General features: G+C 36.0%; 2 protein-coding genes across 3 annotated transcripts; one reads left to right on the forward strand and one right to left on the reverse strand.

Annotated features, from left to right (window-relative positions):
* The first annotated feature begins 7,732 nt into the window (after positions 1 to 7,732).
* LOC137816972 (protein HLB1) lies at positions 7,733 to 16,954 on the forward strand. The gene is made up of 14 exons (XM_068620165.1): positions 7,733 to 8,295; positions 8,598 to 8,720; positions 8,887 to 8,956; positions 9,737 to 9,850; positions 13,298 to 13,381; positions 13,572 to 13,622; positions 13,805 to 13,834; positions 14,614 to 14,676; positions 14,800 to 14,865; positions 14,984 to 15,112; positions 15,214 to 15,249; positions 15,598 to 15,717; positions 15,809 to 15,997; positions 16,693 to 16,954. Exons 1-14 carry the CDS (start codon positions 7,904 to 7,906, stop codon positions 16,801 to 16,803), a joined length of 1,578 nt encoding a protein of 525 aa, XP_068476266.1. The 5' UTR covers positions 7,733 to 7,903; the 3' UTR covers positions 16,804 to 16,954.
* Positions 16,955 to 17,205: 251 nt separating this feature from the next.
* LOC137816971 (metal-nicotianamine transporter YSL1-like) lies at positions 17,206 to 20,921 on the reverse strand. 2 transcript variants are annotated; one of them, XM_068620163.1, is made up of 7 exons: positions 20,343 to 20,921; positions 19,783 to 20,185; positions 19,482 to 19,654; positions 19,138 to 19,232; positions 18,837 to 18,971; positions 18,447 to 18,751; positions 17,206 to 18,346 (listed from the first exon to the last, which is right to left on the reverse strand). In XM_068620163.1, exons 2-7 carry the CDS (start codon positions 20,156 to 20,158, stop codon positions 17,418 to 17,420), a joined length of 2,013 nt encoding a protein of 670 aa, XP_068476264.1. In that variant the 5' UTR covers positions 20,159 to 20,185; positions 20,343 to 20,921; the 3' UTR covers positions 17,206 to 17,417. The 2 variants fall into 2 exon arrangements, with proteins under 2 accessions (XP_068476264.1, XP_068476265.1); XM_068620164.1 differs by lacking the exon at positions 20,343 to 20,921 and having other exon boundaries at positions 19,783 to 20,340.
* Between the last annotated feature and the right edge of the window lie 1,701 nt (positions 20,922 to 22,622).

The following is a 22,622-nucleotide window of genomic DNA, read 5'->3' on the forward strand; positions in this document are numbered from 1 at the left end:
TTGTAGCTTTACATAAGGATTCAGTTTGCTCTGCTTTAGCGTGTCTTAGTGTGATTGTTGTAATTGTGGGCCTTTTTTCTCTATTTTCTATGTTTTTTAGCAGCTGGATGTGATCTATTTGTTGTAGTTTTGTGTGCTTTGATTGCTTTTATCTTTGGTAAGGGATTGGTGCAAACTGGTCCCATATTGTAAGGGCTTTATGCTTTTATAGGATGGTAGAGAGTACGACAAGTGATTCTACCTTGTAAAAGGATTGGGACACCCCTTAAGTATTCCTCTTTATTTATTTTATTTATTCTTTGTCGAGTAAGAAAAGAAAAAAAAAATCACCTAAACGCATAACTAATACTTTTAATCATATTTTTAAATAAAATTTAAAATTTTCATTTAAACTTAATAAATATAAATACACTAGGCTCTCAAAAGAAAAAATTAAGTTTTTTTTCTACTCTAACTTGAGCGAAAATTATCTCGCTTGAGCGATCATAGGTCTCGCCCAAACGAAAATCCTTTTGTTGAGCGAGATTGAACCCGAGAGTATCTCAAAACTAACGTTGTACCTGTATGGACAAAGAAGGACCTAGATAGTACCTGAAACTGGTTGTATAATTGTTGATGTGTTGGTGATCTTCATATTCCTTCAAGTCTCCTTCCTTCAATGTTGATGCTCGGTCAGGCAGGGGGAGGTACTTGTGATTGCACTCCGACGCTCAAGTCAGTGCTATGATTTTGGTATATTTTGTATAGGTAATTAAAGTGTACCTTACACCTCCGCAGAGGGTTTTATTTATAGTGTTGGTTATGGGTCCTTGCTATGATGGGCCAAATATCAGTTATTGACTGATATGCATCGTGATCCTTGATTAATAGGGAGGTATATTGGTGTATAGGTATATTGGAATATTTAGAAAATATTCGTGATGTGAATGCAACTACAAGAATACATGATTCTTTGACATTCTTAGGAGCAACTTGAGTTGGTCATAAATGACACTTTACTTAGAATTGGATCAATGTTCTAATTCAAGAACTCACCAAGACTTTGCACCAACCAAAACTCATATGGAGGTCCATATATTGTCAAATGGAATCAAACAACAAAGAATTGGAAGAGCACAAATAGAAACCGAACAGAAAAATGGAAAGCATACTATTGCACCGAACAGAAATTGCAAAGCAAAGCTGGAAACACAAATCTAATCGGCACAAATGGAAAGAAACACCAATCAAAGCTAATCTACCGAATGGAATTGGAAGAACATGAAAGAAGAACACTTATAGAAGGAGCTTGCTGGATTTTGAGACTTGGAGAAGCCATTCACGCCACTTGGTTCCTTGTTCCAAGATAAGTGATGGAGTGCTGCCACTTGAAGCTCACCATTGCTCACAAGATAAGGCAAAGGAAGAAGAAGACCCAAGACTCACAATTTCTCTCTAAATTTGAGTATAGTCTCTCTATTATGAAATTCCAATCTGAAAAATACAAAGAGAAGCACCTTATTTATAGCCTATGAGATGCTGAAATGCAAAGCTAAATGAGCCTCAAATGCTAATGAAATTCGGCGCCAACTAGACAATGAAGGAAGTGTGACTTTCCTTCCTAGTTTGGCACCTCCTAACTCCTATCTACACTCCCCCCTAACCTCCCTTACTACTTACACCTATTTATTACATCTGCGCCCCTATTCTATAAAAGAAATAAGAAGAGCCATCTTATTATACTCTTGTCCCAAAGCTCTTGCCATGCTCCTAGTAATTCGTTGGGCTTGGGCCCCTTGTTGGGCTTGGGCTTCATGGGCTTGAGCATCCTCTACTTGGTTTCCATCATACTCCCCGGGTTGGAGAGAATTCATCCACGAATTTGGGAAACCTGCAGCAAAAGGAGTGAGATCAGTAATATTGAAAGAATTACTACCAAGATAAGTAGGGGGCATATCTAACTCATAGGCATTATCATTAATCCTCTTGATGACTTGGAAAGGGCCATCACCACGAGGCATAAGTTTGGACTTCCTTAGAGAAGGAAATCTATCCTTTCTCAGGTGAAGCCAAACCCAATCACCGAGCTCAAAGATTAATGCCTTTCTCCTTTGGTTGGCAGTGTTAGCATACTTACCAACTTTCTTCTCAATTTGTAACTTGATGCGGTTATGCAAATCCTTAATAAAAGAAGCCTTTTCAAAACCGTCTTTGCATAGAACCTCATCAAGTACGGGAATGGGAAGAAGATCTAGAGGTGTGAGGGGATTAAACCCATAAACAACCTCAAAAGGAGAATGGTTAGTGGTGGAATTTACTACCCTATTATAGGCAAATTCAACATGAGGTAGTAAATCCTCCCAAGCCCTTGGATTCCCGGAAATAAAGCATCTCAATAATTGACCCAAAGTTCTATTAACCACTTCGGTTTGACCATCAGTTTGGGGGTGGCAAGTAGTAGAAAACAGAAGTTTTGTGCCAAGTTTCCCCCATAAGGTCCTCCAAAAGTGACTTAAGAACTTAGAATCCCTATCAGACACTATACTTCTAGGAAGTCCATGCAAACGAACAACTTCCTTGAAGAAGAGATTTGCAATATGGCATGCATCATCCACTTTGTGGCATGGAATAAAATGAGCCATTTTAGAAAAACGGTCCACTACCACAAAGATGGAATCTTTACCCTTCGATGTCTTGGGTAGTCCTATGATAAAATCCATAGAAATATCAACCCAAGGCATTGTAGGGATAGGAAGAGGGGTATATAAACCATGGGGTTGGACCTTAGATTTAGCCTTCCTACATGCTATACATCTATCACAGAAAGTATGTACGGATTTGCGCATGTGAGGCCAAAAGAAATGTTCATGCAATGTTTCTAAGGTCTTAGCTACCCCAAAATGTCCCATAAGCCCACCCTCATGAGCCTCTCTAACAAGAGATTGTCTTATGGATCCTTGGGGAACACAAAGTCTTTTTTCTTTGAAAAGAAAACCATTATGTAAGAAAAAGTCTTTGTGACCTCCCTTGGAACACTCTTGATAGATTAGAGAGAAATCTAAGTCATCGTGATAAAGTTCCTTTATGTGATCAAAGCCTAAATATTGAACATTCAAAACATTTAACAAGGTATATCTTCTTGAAAGAGCATCGGCAACCACATTAATTTTACCTTGTTTATGTTTGATCACATAAGGAAATTGCTCAATAAACTCCACCCACTTAGCATGTCTCTTATTAAGCTTGCTTTGGCTTTTCAAATATTTAAGGGACTCATGATCACTATGGATCACAAATTCCTTTGGAAAAAGATAATGTTGCCAATTTTGCAAAGCTCTAACAAGAGCATAAAGTTCTTTATCATAAGTGGAGTAATTGATATGACTCCCTTTGAGTTTCTCACTAAAATAAGCTATGGGGTGTCCTTCTTGAAGGAGGACGGCCCCAATGCCTATATTAGAGGCATCACACTCTATTTCAAATGTCTTAGCAAAGTTAGGAAGGGCTAGAATGGGGGCTTTAGTTAATTTATCTTTCAAAGTTTGAAAAGCGTTTTCTTGCTCTTGTCCCCACTTAAAAACCACATCCTTCTTTACTATGGCATTTAAAGGTGCGGCAATTGTACTAAAGTCTTTCACAAACCGCCTATAAAAACTAGCAAGTCCATGAAAACTTCGTACTTCATTGACATTGGTGGGTGTAGGATAATGTTGAATTGCTGCAACTTTTGTTTGATCTACATGCACCCCTTTATGACTAACCACAAACCCTAGGAAGTCTATATGATCTAATGCAAAGAAACATTTAGCATGATTAGCATACAATTTCTCCTTCCTAAGGGTTTCTAAAACTTGTCTAACATGTGACTCATGATCTTCTAAAGACAAGCTATATATAAGAATATCATCAAAGTAAACCACAACAAACTTGCCAATGAATGCTCTTAAAACATGATGCATGAGTCGCATGAAGGTACTAGGAGCATTAGTCAAGCCAAAAGGCATGACCAACCACTCATATAAACCAAATTTGGTCTTAAAAGCGGTTTGCCATTCATCACCATGTTTAATTCGAATTTGATTGTAACCACTCTTAAGATCAATTTTGGAAAATATTTTAGACCCATGTAATTCATCCAACAAGTCATCTAACCTAGGAATGGGATGTCTATATTTGATGGTGATGTTATTTATAGCGCGACAATCCGTACACATCCTCCATGTCCCATCCTTTTTAGGGACAAGTATGACAGGCATAGCACATGGGCTCATGCTATCTTGTACCCACCCCTTAGCTAATAAATCCTCAACTTGTCTTTGAATTTCTTTGGTCTCTTGGGGATTGGTCCTATATGCAAGGCGATTTGGTAAAGAAACCCCGGGCATGAAGTCTATTTGGTGTTCAATCCCTCTTAGAGGTGGTAAGCCTTTTAGGAGGATCTTGAAACACATCTTCATATTCCTTTACCAAATGGTCCAAACATGTGGGACTATCCTTAGCCGACTCATATTCATTAGGTCTAGGAATAGCTAAAAAAATAGGCTTGTGAGTAACTATTACCTTTTTAACTTGTTGGGAAGATATGAGAAGGCTTCTCTTGGAATTTTTTATATCTTTTTCTTTCTCTCTCTTTTCTCTCATTTTGATTTGGTCCTCATGTACTTCCTTTGGAGAGAGAGACTTAAGAATGACTTTGTGTCCATGGAAGTTAAAAGAAATTTTGTTGGTAAAGCCATCATGAAATTTTTTTCTATCAAATTGCCATGGCCTACCTAAAAGTATATGAGTAGCTTCCATTGGAACAACATCACACAAGACCTCATCTTTATAGACCTCATCTTTATATTTGCCAATGGAAAATGTAATGAGGACTTGTTTGTTCACTACTATCTCACCCACCTCACTCAACCATTGTAACTTGTAGGGCTTGGCATGAGAGATGGTAGGCAATCCAAGTTTGTCTACCACTCTTGTGCTTGCCACATTCGCACAACTCCCCCCATCCACAATCAAAGAGCATACTCTATCACTAATAAGACACTTTGAATGAAAAATATTTTCTCTTTGAGTTTCATCAAAAGGTTTTAAAACTTGTCCAAGCATGCGTCTTATTACTAATAGGTCACCCTCATGTGGGCTTTCACTTTCACTCTCACTTGGGGATCTAGAAGGTGAGGAATGTCTAGAAGATTCGGACCCATGCTCACTACTATCTACCCCATCATGCATATACATAGCTCGTTTAGAAGGGCAATTAGAAGCAATATGTCCATAGCTTAAGCATTTAAAACACTTCTTACTAGACGATTTATGTGGTGATTTAGGCCTAGAATTGGAAGTGGAAGGCTTAGACTCTCTAGGTTTGAAAGTAGAGTCCTTTGAAGGGATATTTCAAAAAGAGTTATTTTTATTTTTCCAAGAAGAGTGGTAGTAGTTATCCTTAAAAGAATTTTTGAAAGCATTTTTCCTTGCAAGTTGATTTTCAATTTTATTAGCAAGGTGCACCACATTTTCAAAAGAAGAATATTCTTGTAACTCTACCACGTCTTGAATGTCCCTTCGAAGGCCACTCACAAACCTAGCTATCTTAGCTTCCTCACTCTCATCCATATTAACTCGAATTAAAAGCGTGTCTAGTTGTTTAAAGTAATCATCCACACTTAGCGTGCCTTGGTGAAACTGTTGGAGTTTCAACATAAGGCCTTTCCTAAAGTGTGGGGGTACGAATCTAGCGCGTAAACATGCTTTCAAATCGTTCCAAGAGACCACGGGCGGCCTCTTGTGTAGGTCAATGTCCATGAGGTATTGATGCCACCATTGCATGACATAGTCCAAAAATTCTAAAGAAGCTAACTTAACCCTATGCTCATCCCTAACCCCATTTAGATATGAATGTGACTCATTGAGTGCTATTGTAACTGCCGTTACTGTTATTTATTGCGTAACTTGAGGTGTTCTTTGACTCGGTCGGTCGATCACCAGGCCCGAGACTGACTCATTCCCTCTCGTTTGGGCGAAAATGGGTCTCGCCTGAGCAAAATTTCCTCTTTCGTGAGTAAAAATAAGTTTGAAACTCACTATCTGAAGCTAGTTTAAGCAAGGAGGTCTCCCTTAAGTGAAAATATCTTGCTTGAGTGAGATATGCAAAATTTGTTGCATAAAACTTGGTTTAAACATGTTTTCACTACAATTTTTACATTTCAAATGCATTTATGATACACCTCAAATCATTCATACAACCATGCTAACATTTACAATTTCAAATAAAACATATTCAATCACTCATTCACAAGAAAATCAACATATATAATACTAAATACACAAAATCAACAAGCTCAAAGAGGAGAGCAAAAATAAACTTGCTTTATCAGATATTCTAATCAGACAATCTTGTAGTCTTTATTGTCAGGAATCCAATAGCAGACTTTTATTGTCAATCTTGGATTAAAAAAGTTAGAGAGAAGACAAATAAAGAAAAAATAGAAAATTTAAAAAGATAGTAATTCTTTTAAAATTAAACCTATATAATTTATTTTTCCAGTTATATACTTTGTTTACTTTAATAATAAAATTTCCAGGTGTAATTTAAAATATATTATTTCTACTCAAAAACTATTTTATAGTTACTTAAATTTATTCTGAAAATCTACCAATACAATATTATATTATTCTCATATAGTAAGGAATGTTAAAAAAGTTAAAAAGTTAAGGTTTAAATATATTTGTTGACGAGTCTAATTGATTAGATAATGTTTTTAGGACGCGACGATTTTCCTTTAAAAACTTGTTTTTCTATTAAAAATAATATAAAATACATTAAAAAGCAATAAATAACACATTTGGAGTTATTTTAATAAAAAATAGTTTAAAATCCTTAACTAATGTAATTAAAATTTAAAATTAACATCATTATCACCATCATTAACCATATTTTTTATTTTTATTATTAATATTTTTAAATCCATAATATCACTACAACAATAAAGAAAAAAATTATTTAATATTTTATATTTATTAATAATTCTTAATTTAATGGAATGAATGAATAAAAGGAAATGAAAAAAAATATCAATTTGATAAAAATGAATAAAAAACGAATCTCTGAAGAAGAGAGTGTGAACATCGCCCCCAAACAATCACTTTAAAGGTCTTGTTGCGAAATATGGGACAAAAAACATGTTACCATTGCAAATCCAAGTTTTGAAGACCTAATCTTCCGTAATAGTCGTCTTTCCATAATGCAGCAAACCTCTACCCTGCCTCGTGCGAGAAAGATCGCGTCAGAAATCATAGACTCAAAATTCTATTGATGAATTTGGAGAAGTTTTGATGTCACATTTGTGATGAGAATAACAAGTGATCCGTGAAGAAGGATGCAATTGAAGTGAAAAAAGAATAAGTTGTTTTTCTCCTCGTTCACATCTCCATCCAGATCGCCCACACAAGACATTCGAAGATGGTTGTCTGCCACATGTTGTTGACGAAGGTCACAATCACATACTGAGTCATATTTGAAGAAACCACTGCTGTCATTTATTCATAATTTTTTGAAAAAAAAAAATCAAATGATAAGAAAAAATAACAACTACGATTTTTAAGAGATATAGATATGTGCAAAATAAATACTAAAAAAAAATCGATCATTTACACTTATTAGTTTTAAATGTGGATATAATTAAATAATTTTTTTTATAATACATTATTTTCTATAATTTTTTTACCCTTTTTATTCTAGTTTTCCTTGTTTTCCTGTAACAGTGATAAAAAAAAGGCCAAAGAAAAGTGTACCAATTAAAAGTGTTTCTCTTACGCTGTCTCCTTCCTTCAGTCCTCCTACTTCCCCTTTCTCGACTCGGATCGGAGCAAAACTCTCTTTTCTCCTCAATCTTCCATTTCACTCTCTCTAAAACCCTAACATCCCGAAATGCCCGAACCGGAGTCGCGAGACGGACACGAACCAGAACCACAACCAGAAACGGAACCGGTGCCAGCAGAACAAACAGAAGCACAATTGAAATCGGAATCGGGATCGGCGCCCGAACCCGTACCAAATCTGCAAACAGAAACAGAATCCGTGCCGACGGAACAAGCGCAAGAACAATTGGAGCAGAAATCGGAATCAGAAGCTGATCCCGCGGTAAACGACGTAGATCTCGGAGAAAAGACGGTCCGTTCCAATGAGGTGAACGCCAATCCTTCTCCCACTCCGCAGCTCCGGAAAGACGAAGGAAGCCGAACGTTCACCATGAGAGAATTACTGAATGGATTGAAAAACGATTCCGAACCGGAGAAAGAAGATGTTAACTCACCTTACAGGTTACTGCTCTTTTGCCTCGTTGAATTAGGAAACGTAAAACGACAATGCCTTAGGTTTACTTGTTGATGCAATCTTTTGCTTAGCTACGGAATGGTAGAACACATAAATTGTAGATCGTTGGCGTGTACAATATTTAATTAAGAAATGGTTCTAATTTTAGCTTCTATTAGCGAATTTCATTTTGTTCAGCTATGGTAAATCAAAGTGATAGAGATTTAAGGGTTTGACTTTTGGGGTGACTTGTCTTCCTTTTGTGCACACGTGAAATGCAGCTTATACTGTGGTGTTTAAAAATTTTCAGCCCAGAACAACAGCAACAGCACGAAGAGCAGAATAACGCTGCTATGGATTTGATAAATAGCGTAGTAGGTGTTGATGATGAAGGCCGGTCCCGACAGAGGATTCTTACATTTGCTGCCAGGAGGTAACACGGCCACTTCTATTTGCTACTACGAATTACACACACTGAACACTTGCTGCAAAACTGGAATCTGCTTTGTAATCTTTTGCAAATAGTAGGAGCTCCTTGGTAGGGGCCTGCACTTGTCCATATTTATTCAAACTTGTAACTTCTTAATTGGACTTTCTAGGTATGCTACTGCAATTGAGAGGAACCCTGAAGATTACGATGCATTGTACAATTGGGCATTAGTACTTCAGGTCTGATGTTAGTGGAGTCGCTGGATTTTCATGTTATAGTTTTATGTTTTTTCTTATTGGCCTTTTCTCCCCCTTCTTTTTTGGTTAGAATACTTGGGTTCTACGTTTGCAATTTGTTGTCCTGTATAAGTTATTCTGGCATGATATTCCATTAGTGTGAAGGAATTTATTCGGCTGCTTATATTTTGCATTATTGTAACTGAAATAAATATGTTGCATTTTCTGATGAAATGGGATTACAACTTCATATTATTAGCAAATGAAATTCTTTGGATATCCACTGCAAACAAAGTTCTACTGGTTTATGTTAAACTCAAGGGTAAACTCAATGAATTATGTATTTATTAATCGAAACAATCTAGTTTTTAGGCCATAATTACCGTACAAGATATAGACAATGCAGGTTTCCCCACAACAAGAAGTTTCCTCCTGCTTTTAGCAATTAGTAAGAAAACTACCCATTGAATAACCACCCTTAATCTCTGTACATATTATGCATCACATCACACACTAACTGTTGCTGAATTGACCATTCTATACCTACCTAATTACTACATGAAAACTGAAATAATGCGCAAAAGCAATAATTTGGATCCATAACTACCTAAGGACAATTTCTATGCAAACACTAATAATGCATGACTACTAAGTATCAGTTTCCTTCTTATCCTTTTTCACATTCACTTTCCAAGTTCTATCTCTATTGGTTTGAATTGTAGCTATGCCATACTTAGTCCAAACTTTACATAAGCTGTCTATTCAATCCTTTCTGGTGTGCAGGAAAGTGCAGATAATGTAAGTCCAGATTCCACTTCACCCTCCAAAGATGCTTTGCTGGAGGAGGCTTGTAGAAAGTATGATGAGGCCACTCTCCTTTGTCCCACACTACATGATGTATGTAAGAATATCCTTCTCCTCAATGTTTTAGATGAACGCCTAGCAAAATTTTAGCTAGGAACTGGATACAAGTGTAGATGAGTTGAACATTAGAAATGCTTGGGCGTGACCAAAAGCAGTCAAGCCTTAATGAGTCCAAACCTTAAATCAGACTGGGTATGCAAATGCTAATAAATACCACTAAAACATCCTTTGAAATGGGCATGCATATGCATACGTAGAAGTTGTAAATATTATTGTGTATATTATTATTTTTACTATTTCATTCTTATTTGAGAAATTAACAAGCTCAGCCAGGCAGTAAATTTCTTAAGCTCAGATAGTTTATCGAATGAGTTTCAGTATTTTTGGTTAATCATGAATGTGAAAAGGACAAAATTGGACCAAATTTTGGAAGAAGTGAGGGATTTTTGTAAAGAAATAGCCTTGATTAGTATCGATGTGATAATGGCAAGTGATATTGAATTATGCTACTTCTGGTCCTATATATAAGAAACAAATGAAAGTAATTTTTTTGTTCTAAATACTATCTCTGGTACTTAATATAAGGTATTTCCAACAGAATAACACAAACCAGTAAAAATAATTAATTTAGTTGATTTTGTTTGTTTATAAAGTGTTACCAATGCTCCAAATTTATTTTCATTATTAATGACTTGTAAAACTCTTTTCTCATTATTCATTAATATAAAACAGAGACTCATAATATTTAATAGGGGCAAAGAAGGAAAAAAATATAATGTTGTATAGAAGTTACAAAATGCCTTATAAAAGGACAATATGAGTTTCTTATAAAATGTTCCTTATACTAAAGACCGGAAGTTGTATAAGAAACATATAGCCACAAACAATTTAGTTTTATGAACATTTGTTTCTTATATAAGACTCAATGTAGTATGATGAAACATTCTCTTTCATTCCTGGATCAACTATTCAACAAATCAAATTTTTTATTTTACACATTATTTAAATACACAACCAATTGTTCTAACTAATTGTTAATAAACATATTGAGTATGCTCTAACTATAATGCATTGACCAAATATCTAATATACTGAGTCAGTGATAGATACCCATTAGTTTGTTACATTGTTGAGTTAGTTATGTTTGTGTGTTACAATACTTTGAACCAGATATGCTGTCTATAAATAAGGGGCAGGTTGAGAGAGTGATCATATTGTCATTTGTGCAAGTAAATTAGGACCATTTGATGTCATAGGAAGGCACAGATCCTCAAATGCAGTGTGTGGGTTCTATTATATAAACTGGTGATTTCTTTCCTAATTTTTGTAATAAAGATATTAGGTTTCATTTAAGGATACAACTATTAGAGTTTTGATCTTGGAGCTATGGGTATTGTAGATGGCAGGACCTAGGGGTTCTACAAGTTTGGCAAGAATAAAGAAACAGTTTCTTGATGTTCTTGGTGAAATGAAGATAGAATAGCAGGTTTAGGCTTTCAGTCTCTAGGAAGAATGATAATTGTTGGTGCAAAATATGATGAGAAGGTAAAAGACCTTGGAAGCAAGAAAACAGAGGGGGCGTGAAGTCTTGAAAGATGGAGGTGAAATCTTAGGAGGATAAAAATAGAGGGGAAGAGGAAGCCTTGAAGGATGGAGCAGTCACTGAGATGGTGGAAGCAGAAACAAAGATAAAATCCAAACTGATCTTATTGGAGGATGGGGAGCAAAGGAGTCAAGGACTGATTCATGTACATCAAGAAGCAACAAAATTTAAAAAACAATTTTTCGTGCAAAAGATTGGAAAGAACATCATGATGAGGCATAATTTAAAAAATTGAAGGTGAAGATGCAGAGATTGGATTAAGGTAAATCAAATTTCACTAGTGAGTTACAAGCTCCAAAAGAGGAAGAGTTGCAGGTCATCAAAGAAAGAGATAGTTGGAGACCTGGAGGGTTGACCATAACAGATGAATATGTGAAACACTGGTCTGCCATGGCTGCAGATGTTTGTATCTCAGGTTGTCCAGTCAAGGGATTGCTACAAAAGCCACCAGATTTGTTTTCTTGCATGGATTCGGACAGGTCACTGTCAAGTAGTGGCAGAGCTTTGTTATTAGTGAGAGGGGCCTTGGCGCCCCCCAATTTTTTTTTAAGCATGTATAAATTAATATATATAAAGAAAAATAATTTTTTTTAGTTTTAGTATATTTTATATATTTGGCACCCTCGAAAATTTTGCACATGTATTTTGGTACTTACAAAATATTTCCTGAAGATCCGCCATTGCTGTCAAGGATGGAGGTGTGTCTCTCATTTGTGTTGGCCCAGCCTCCAAAGTTTGATTGGGATGCTTATAAGCGGTTTGATGTTACTCTATTAATGAAACAACAGTGGAGAAAGGCACATCCTGTCAATTCCAAATAAATGCAGTTTGTATGACAACAAATAGAGCAGATACAAAGTATAACATATTAACCAAGCCACCATCGCCAAAACCACTGGATCATGTTTTTGCAAGGAGGATGATGATGACAACAAAGAAGAAGGAAGAGTGATTGACAAAAGCAGGAGAAATAAAATTCTGAATTTAATGGGCGAACCCAGTCCAGTAAGGACTGTGAGTACCAAGGCAAAAATTGTCATGCAATGCACAAGGGAGCCAAGATATCTCATTACAACTAAGCAGTGATGGTGATTTTCTGTTCCATGGCTAATAATGAAGAAGAAAATAGAAGGGAGTACAGGAGCACTCACATATTTGAATTTGATGCAGAAGTTAAGTTCATTTTGGGTGGCCTGCAGCAGTCTGGTTGGGTTAGTCATGGTTCTTCAAAGTTAAACAACTGGAAAACTGGTGTATCTTTCTTTCATTACTTACCCGTCAGTTAATACTTATTAAGTTGGTTAGTTAGATTAGTCGGTTGGTTAGGTTACTGAAATAGTTTGAACAAGGCATGTTGTTTATAAATAAGGGGTGGTTGAGAGGGGCCATCTTTCATTTGTGAGAGGAAATTAGGACCTTTAAGCATTGAGTGGTTCAGACCCTCAAAATTCTGTGGCATGTGTTCTGCACTTCTTGGTATGTTATTAGTATCACCCTTTGAGCTCCTTGTCAAGTAAAGAAATCTGTTGTTCATTCGTTGTACTTTTGGAATTTCCTGGCCATGTAATCCTCACAATTCCATTGATTAGTATTAATATGAGCTACATTTTAAATAACTAGGCATGCTTTCACCAAATATCAGTATCCATACCTAGGCAGTAGTACCTCTGCTGTCTTGCCCGCACTGCAGTATCTGTATCCCATCTATCTGCAGGAAAATGCTGTCCATATTATGATGATACACAAGTAGTACCCTTGTCAAAGTCTATTTATACAGTGGGAAAGCTCAAAATTGTTCCTATTTGCCTATAAGTATGTTTGTATACAAAAGTGCGAGTGTTTACTTTCCATTTTCCCCTGCATTTGATTGTATTCAGGCTTTCTACAATTGGGCTATAGCAATTTCTGATCGGGCAAAGATGCGTGGCCGCACAAAGGAAGCTGAAGAGCTGTGGAAGCAGGTCAGGAAAAATAAATGCTTCCTTTTTATTAATGGTTTTGATGCATAGTTTGGATGATTCTTGGTAAAGAACTGAATTTCATACTGAACTTGAATGGAAGAACCATTCACATTTTGGTTATAGCTGTCAAGATTCGGTTGATAGAGAGGCTTATCATAACTTATCTAGTTTTTGTTAATGTTTTTCCCAGGCAACAAGGAACTACGAAAAAGCAGTTCAACTTAACTGGAACAGTCCTCAGGTTCTTCTCAATCAATTTTTAAGTTTGTCTTCTATTTTCTTATAATTTCAAACATGATTTTGGAACAGCCTTTCTTGTTTCCTTTGTTTTATTTGCTTTATCCTGTACAATTTTCTGTTCCTACATTTTTTATTTTCTTCACAAGTATCCCTTGTTACTGATTCTCACGGAATCTATTTCAGGCACTCAATAATTGGGGACTTGCTCTACAGGTATATATAACTTTCCTGTATACCAGCATTTCACTACTTCATACAAACGGCACTTAAAAAGAATAGTGTATTTGCATGTTTCATGCTTCTAACTGCATGTTTGTGTCTCCCCATTGGTATGTATGTATTTTGCAAGTAATCAGATATAGAACTTTAGGAGAAGCTACATTAAATGCTTTTTAAAAGCACATTTTCATCTTTTTCTGAGACTTGAATCTTTTTATTTCATCTAAAAGCTTTCTTTATACCAAATGCATTTTGGGCCATGGTGAATAAATCTCATGAAAATGTGTTGTCATAATTAATCATCTAAACTTAAAAGTGGTATAGTAGCACTTCTGGCTCATTCAATGCTGTAATCAAGCATCCATATGCTGCAATACTTAGGTAAAGACACAGCATTAGCACAGTTGAATCATTGATCCATGTCAGAAAAATTCTACTTAGTTTTAATTTAGCTGTGGATGGTCTAATATATTCTATCCTCTTTTATTTGGCCTTGGGACTTCTTATGTAAACTTTAGCCAAAAAAGCATTTCACGGACAAGATTATCTGAAAAGCTTCCACAAATGAAAAAAAAAGAATGGAATAAAACCTTCAAACCACTGGTCCAGCCATAAGTACATGTTCCCTTTGTCTTTTTATAGTCATAGCCAACTCTCTTCTCTATTTTGCAAAAATTGTTCTTAATATTTTATAAATTTCATATTTTTCTTTATTGGAAGTTCAGTTAATTTGTTTGTATTGTCCTTGTTTAAAAAATTGATTTCCAATTTAGGAACTCAGTGCCATTGTTCCAGCCCGAGAAAAGCAAAAGATTGTGAGAACTGCAATCAGCAAGGTAACAAAGGTTTTTGGAGGGAATTAGATGGAAGTGACAAACAATTGTCTTACATCTGCCATGTCCTCTGAATATAGCACATTTCCTCTTCTACTTTTGACTTTTCCATATTCTTCGATGCAGTTTCGTGCAGCCATACAGTTGCAATTTGATTTCCATCGGGCAATTTACAATCTTGGAACAGTTCTGGTCATACTGCTTCTTCATTTTTCACATATTTAACGATACATTATGCTTTGGTGTCTTGTATTGACATGTATGTAATAGTATTAAGAGTTAATAATTGACTAGCTTAATGCCATCACAGTATGGATTAGCAGAGGACACTTTAAGAACTGGGGGATCAGTTAGTGCTCAAGAAGTTTCACCAAATGAATTGTACAGCCAGTCTGCAATATATATTGCTGCTGCTCATGCACTGAAACCAAATTATTCTGTAAGAAGCCACTTTTTATCCTTGGATCCTGTTACCTATTTTAATCATGCAATCTGCTTATGTATTATTGTTACTGTTATTTATTTTGGTAAATGTAACAGGTTTATAGCAGTGCCTTGCGGTTGGTGCGCTCTATGGTGAGTTCATTTTATCCTAAATTATGTTAGTGCTGTAGTTTTAATCGGATGAACATTGCAATACGCTACAGAATTTATCATTTAAAAGACTTAAAAAAATTGCTCTTTCTAGCTTTCTGAATTTTGTTTCAACCAAGTAACCATGCGGTTTATTGGATTATTGGTTCTCACTTCTCATCCCCTTATGTAGTACTTGCAGTGAGACAACCTATTTTATTTTCTTTAGAAGTTGACTTATCCTAATTGATATATACCATCCGTTATTATTGTTTATCACTTTGTAATGTGAGTGTTAGTTGATGGAACCATCCATTTAAATACTAACTTGACAGAACTCATTTTCCACAGCTACCATTACCACACCTTAAAGTTGGATATTTAACTGCACCTCCTATGGGGTCAGTGATTGCTCCCCATAATGACTGGAAACGGTCAGAGTTCCTTTTGGATCATGAGAAGCTTCAGCAGGTAAGATGCAATTGAAATTTTTAATTAGTTTAAAAATCATTCATAACCTATAGGTTAATTATGATTAAACAATTTACATTCCTTCATTCAGATACCCAGAGGAGATCCCAAACAAGTATCTCAAAGCCTCTCAGCCAGATCAGTAGATGCAGTGAATGGGGATAAGAAGACTATCAAACTACATATAGCAGATATTATTTCTGTATCAGCATGTGCTGATCTGACCTTACCACCTGGTGCAGGCCTCTGCATAGATACAAGTCATGGATCATTTTACTTGGTAAGCAACAGTTTCCTTGATCTGAGTTTATCCATATTGCACCGGTTTATTTCTTGTTTCCTCTTCACTTATCAAATAGTGTTTAATCAATTGCACTAAATCTGTTTTGATTGAGGACAACATAGAACAATTTTGGACTTACAAAGCCAATGACCTCTTTCATAATGAAGTAGTCATGACACCCGCATCTAATAATGAAATTACCGCTGCTTACACTTGATTGTCCCTTCAACTTGTAACTACATTTTTTTGTCTTATTAGTCAACCCAGTTGTTTTCTTCTGACAACTGGAAGTTTTTTTTGTGATGTCTTGTGTTGATAGATTATCTGGTTATGTCATTAGATTATCAGCTTTAAACGGAGAAGGCAATTACATATGAAACCTGCACTATTGTTGTCCATTCTGTCTTGAAACAGAAATCACTGCACCTAGGGGGCATAACCTACATGCTTCCAATAGTTTTTCCGTGCATTTGCACAGAAAGGCAAAGTCCATTCATGTGTTTTTGTGTTTCCCAAGTAACCTATCCACCACTTGTCACCAGCGAACTTTAAAAATGGTTATCCAAATTTAATTAATTTTACCAGGGTTGATGAAATCTTTGAAATGTGATTTTATCTCAATCTAGAAACACGAGCATCTCTCTAGATTTGAAAATGCATCTCTAATATTCATTTTTATTTGCATTATCAAGGTTGCTGACTCTTGGGAATCATTGGATGGCTGGCTGGATGCACTTCGTCTTGTTTACACAATTTATGTGCGAGGCAAAAGTGATGTCCTGGCTGGTATAATAACAGGATGAATATAAGTTTTAAGTGTACCATCAATTTAATATTCCAATTTGAGTAAGAACTAATTCCCGCGTTTTGCACTTCTCCGCGAACTTGTGTATAATATTGAGTTATGTATGAAATAATTTCAGTACAATTGAAAAATCTTGGTTTACTCGTTAACGAGGTTGTTTCTAATTTTTACAAATACATTTGACAAGAATTGCAGAATTTTAGGAACTGAAATATGAATTAATGTTCTTTACTCTTGAATTTCTATTCCGGGTTAAGCCTATTTTCGTTGTCTGATCCTCTGCGCGATTTTTCACTTCGTTGGTTATACATTCTTTAGCCCATTTCCTGGCATGGCTGAAAAACCGTGTATTACTCAAAGACTATATGGGTTTCGTTACTATTTTTTCTGGGATGGGGTGTACCTGCAAAAGCTGCGCTCCAATAGCAGACCTTATTAGAAAATTTTGATGTTAACAAACTGTATGCGGTTACACTAACACTCTTCTGGAACGCATATGGATGATGTTTGATATAGTCCAGAGTGTACTTCTGTTGACCAAAAAAAAAGAAGGGTACGCTAGCTAATTCCTATAGCATTTAATTAACATCTTGTTCTGTTGTCGGTCAAACTTTAGGAGGGAACGAATTTCATGCAGATAGGAGGATGGATTCTTGCTAGAGCTAGAATCGCAGCAGGTAAAGTCCATAGTCCTTCTCCACAAATGAGTCCAGAAGCAGCTGCTGGAACCATCGACTCTGCCTTAATGGAGTCCAGCTTGTGCCACACAAACACAACCACACTACCTATGAACATGTCGATTGCAAAGTATGCTCCAACCAGAAATGGTACGGCCATCACCATCGGTAATGGCACCCATTTACCAATCTTTTGTGGTGAAAGGTCTCTGATCGTGTTTGCTCCGATGGCAAAAGCGAAGAACCCAAAGCAAAGCTGCAAGCAATGCTGGGGCAATGCTGAGAAACCTTGGACACCTATGATTGCCATGTTTCTGTAAATTAAAGCATAAGGAGCTTTGAATTCTCCTTGCGGATTTCCCACATCGAATGCCTTGTAGTATAGGAAGAAGCTGAGAGGAGCTGTCACACAGCCCATTGCAATGCCGATTACTTGGCATATAAACATGGCTCTGGGTGAGGTACGTGTGTAATGAGCAGTCTTGAAATCTTGCATCAGAATACAAGATACCGAGACCACGGATTTAACGAGTCCACAACCCACAAGTCCAGCCACCACACCATTTTCTTTTCCTGTAATTGCTGCCAGGGTAAAGAGTGCAACTTTCCCATAATTATATGCCATGTTTATGTCCGTGAGACCTGCTCCAAAAGCGTTACAGAATGCCAGAGAAGGAGCAAATATATAAGCAACCACAATGTAGTACCATTTCAGCTGAGGAAACATGCGTGGTAATATAATTATGGAAATGATTGTGAAAACCACGTATCCAATTATTCCAATCCGCATGGGAATGCTCTCCGTCAGAAATGTCTCAGCTTGTTTAATGTCCTCATTGGGATTCCCCTTTCTATCAGCAGCCACTGTTGCAGTAAGAATACCACCTCAACATTAGATATAATATATTATTATTTAAAAATAAAAAAGAAACAAGCTCGCGTGTGTGAATTTGACTGGTCTTACCATTTTTATTGTTCTTGCTCTTTATTCTGTTATGGACGCTGAGGACTGTGCAAATTATAATCTTGGTGAAGTTGTATATGCCATCACCCAGGATTAGAGCGATTGATAGAAAAACCTTATAACCGTATAAGCCCTTCATGTTACTCTCTTCTAAATTGTCAGGGAACCAGTCTCCTCTACGTCTGTCAACGAGTGGATACATTAGCCCATAGGAGAGCACAGCTCCAAGGAGCAAAGACACGTTTACGAGGTGAGAGCAAATCATTCCTGCTCCAACAAAAGTCATACTAAAATCGAAATAGAATCTGCAAATTAAATTCAAAGAGCACATCAGAAACATGTGGGATGGAACACTTCATTTAGAAGAACAAAGTATGCTCGAAATCATACGTTTGCTTCCAAGCTTGTAATCCAAAGGTGGGGAACTGTTCGAATCCACAGCCCTCTATTCCTGAGAAGAACCACTTGAATAAACCCCATAAGAAGCTGATAGAAAAATATTTTGTGAAACCCTGTACTTGTTTCCTGCAATATTATATGAAGATTGTTATTAACAAGTAGGCTTTCTTCTTTTATAATATATTATCAACAGGAAAATAAATGTTATAAAAAAATATTATTTTAAAAGTATAACTCATATATGCAAATTGCAACAAAGGAAAGCTGATAAACATAGAGAAGTGTAGAGTACTTGGCCACTTTGTCTCCCTGAGTATGGAAACCATTGATGAGAACAGCGGTTGCCAAGCCACTGGGATAAGTTAATTCTAGATCAACTATCATGATCTGCAGCAGAAAGAAGTATTATAAGAAGTCTTGCATGCAACTCAAACTCAACTTCATTACTTTCTCAAGTCAGATCACAAGTAATCATAGAAAGAAAAAACAAAACTAAAAATCTGGTCCTTTTTGTTGACGAGTGTTTGTGACAAGTTATATATATGTGTGTATATATCCAATCATATATAAGTCACAAAAAGATGTACAGCGAATCCAAAACTTTGCTCACGCACAAAAAAGATATACAAGTAATACCTTTCTGAGTGGAATCAAGACAAAGAGGCCAATAAAGCACACCACAAAAAGGAAGGCAGTCATCCAACCAAATCCAGGTTCTTTAATAGCGTTTGGGTTGTTACCCTCGTTTCCTACTCCAGACAACTCATAAGTCGTTCTGTTTAATCCCAACAGATAAGAAGCAAATCCTCCTGCAATGTATACATAGATCAAACTTTAAAGAAAAGTATACACAGAGAGAGGGAGAGTATAAATTCAGTAAGAACTATATATGAAGAGGGCACATATTTTCAAAAAGATGAAAAGACAAAACTCTAACCTCCAACAGCAATGCTATAGCATGCAACTGCACAAGTCTGTATGATGGTGTTTTCCTGGCGGCTGAAGGGTTTGGCTATAATACCAACCTTGTGCAAAGCTTTGGTCCAGGTTCGGACAAACACAAAGGCAAGGAGTGCAGCAGAAACATTCAGGTTAGGAACCATGCCAGTTGTGAGGTTGAGCTTCATGACTATTATGCTGTATATGATTCCAATCAACATGCTCACAAACACTCCTCTCAGTGTTATCTGTTCTGTCCATGGCTGAGACTGAACTTCAGCGGCAGGTAGCTGATCCTCCAAGTCTTCATCTCTTTCAACTATCTCTAGTTTCTTGTCTTCCTCCATCTTAAGGTTACTTGAGGGGGAGATCATGTCTCTAACTCTAGTAACAGTTATGACCTATGTAACACAAACTTTGAACATCAGACAAAACACAACTCAGGCATACCAAAACTGATAATATCTGGTTGGTATTAATACTATGTTTATTAATTGTGATGTTGGGGTATAGATTTTGAAAAGTGGAATTATAATATACTGTTAACATCTTCCTTACCTTAGTTTAGTTGTTCTTTCTCCTTTGCCTTTTCCTCACCAATTGGATGGACCATGAAAGATTTAAGATGCTTTCTTTTCCCAAAGGCACAACTACTGTATGGATTGATGTGGGACACATATATAGAGCAGTGTTAACTAATGACTGGGATAGGACAACAGAAACTTCACTTGACTTCTAGCTGCAGTGAATGGGCATTATTGGGTTTATTAGAGTATTTAAAGACTGAGTCTCTAAGGAATTATGTTCAATATCTCACATAAGAAGAGATTGTAATAGTACTTGTTTATCTCGTAATTTATCTCACAGTATTAAAGGATTTTGCATGTAAAATGTTGGTATTCATTGTATTTTGTGTTTATTTCTTTACTACCTCTTTTGCTGTGATGCCTAACTTTAATTTACATCCACATTAAGGTTGTTGACCCAGGAATGTTGTGGTTGGCATCTGGTGTCTAAAATATCCTATCCTTAAATATCGGATTTAAAACACTACAAAAATACTATTCATTCATCGAAAAAATCCACATTGTGTCCACCAATCATAGTGCAGATCACAATTCCCTTCATTGCAATTTTGTTCATACAACAATTTCATAGGACATCTCTTTATCTCTCTCACAGATTCTTTTCCTCTTATATTTTTTATTTTATGTATTACTTTTAGGTCCAATACAATTATTATTTACCTCGATTGATTAAGAAACATTCAGAATGCATAAATAACAAAAATGTGCTTAAATAAGAGTTGTTAAAAGGAAGTATTAACTATATAATACTAAGAAATTGTAGTTTTTTTTACATGAAGAAATTATTATAGTTAATAACACATATTTAACAATCTAGTTCAACTGTCTTCAATTCCAACAAAAGAATACTTGAGAAATGTACACCCAAAAAAATCATTTTATTACAGTGACTTATATCAATTATTACATCTTTAATTACTTATAAAATAGGGGGGAAATTTAAGTTCTTTACCTGTTTTGTAAGGTGTTGTTCCATAATTTGAATGCGAAGTTGATGTTTTTGTTCTTGAAGAAGAACCTGTACACTACAAACTTACAGTCACAAGTACAACAGTTTTGACTACTGAGGATTTACTTTTCACAGATTCGCTCCAACAAGCACATTGAAAAAATGACAAGGTTCATCTGTCCAACAGCATATATATGCGCTCAGAATCAGAATATTATATATACATAACAGGCACACCCACAAATGTAATGAATTGGATGGCGGTGAGGGTGGAATAAGCAAAAGCTTTTTCCTTAGTTTGTTTGACTAGTTAACGTTACTATTGACCCACCCTTTTGCATCTTTACCCTCCCATGAGGTTCTGATAACATTTCTTGCTAGTGGCAAAGATTCTCTTCCCATAAGGGGACTAAGATTAGCCATTGAAAGACCACATTGATTGCAACCCTTAGTGGAAGGGCTGGCCTGTCAAATATCAGCATCCAGTTTGAAAATGATAGAATTGTGATAAACTTGGATCAATACCTTCTTTCTTTTCTTTTTCTTAGTTGATAATATACATATATACTAATATAATATTAATAGTATAAGGCATTTTGGAGTACTTAAAATATGTGTGGAAAACCAAAAGTTTCTATCTTTTTCAAAAAATCAAATCTTGTCTCAGAAACTTTATCAGTCATGGTGTGCTGATTTCAACTTATAGGATAATAATTGAAGTGTGATGAATTGGGTGCTGAAAATATGGTAAAACTTTGTGCCTAGCATTTCAAAGATGGTGATGATGATGATTTAGTTGCATGATTAGAACCGTTGAATATGAGCACTAGTTTGTTTAAAAGATGCTATACTCACACATCATCATACATCACATCATGCACAAATTCTGTGTCTGAATGTAAATTGTACATATGCAGAGTGAGGGAAGCTAAGAAGACAAAAGGGTGAGCAAGATAATTTAGATCTAGTGAAAGGGTTTTTTGCATCAATGCATATGATCATGTGTGGATGGCTATGGACCTATGGTTATAGATGGCATCTATTTTGTAGAGAAAGGAAGGGTTTTTCATTTGTGTTTGTGATTACCACTAGTTCTATAGTGGATACTTGAATTTGAATCTGGTGGCTAATAGTAGATCAAACCACACACGACACTGACACACTTACCACAAAATTCTACCTTAGTTAGTGTGGAGTGTGGTCACCACGTGCCTGATTCGTACACTTTTGCCAATACCTGATTTTGACACTGATTTTTCTGTCTTTTTGGAACCCTACAAAATCCAACTGCATTCATACTTA

The sequence above is a fragment of the Phaseolus vulgaris genome, unplaced genomic scaffold (assembly GCF_000499845.2).
Source record: "Phaseolus vulgaris cultivar G19833 unplaced genomic scaffold, P. vulgaris v2.0 scaffold_14, whole genome shotgun sequence".
Classification (NCBI taxonomy): Eukaryota; Viridiplantae; Streptophyta; class Magnoliopsida; order Fabales; family Fabaceae; genus Phaseolus; species Phaseolus vulgaris.

Coding starts and splice junctions, on each gene's coding strand:
- LOC137816971 (XM_068620163.1), bottom strand. CDS start 20,158: ATGATCTCCCCCTCAAGTAACCTTAAGATGGAGGAAGACAAGAAACTA. Junction 19,655..19,782: donor CTATAGCATTGCTGTTGGAG/GTTAGAGTTTTG, acceptor TATACATTGCAG/GAGGATTTGCTTCTTATCTG. Junction 18,972..19,137: donor CAGGGAGACAAAGTGGCCAA/GTACTCTACACT, acceptor ATAATATTGCAG/GAAACAAGTACAGGGTTTCA.
- LOC137816972 (XM_068620165.1), top strand. CDS start 7,904: ATGCCCGAACCGGAGTCGCGAGACGGACACGAACCAGAACCACAACCA. Junction 8,721..8,886: donor CTTACATTTGCTGCCAGGAG/GTAACACGGCCA, acceptor TGGACTTTCTAG/GTATGCTACTGCAATTGAGA. Junction 14,677..14,799: donor TGAGAACTGCAATCAGCAAG/GTAACAAAGGTT, acceptor TCTTCGATGCAG/TTTCGTGCAGCCATACAGTT.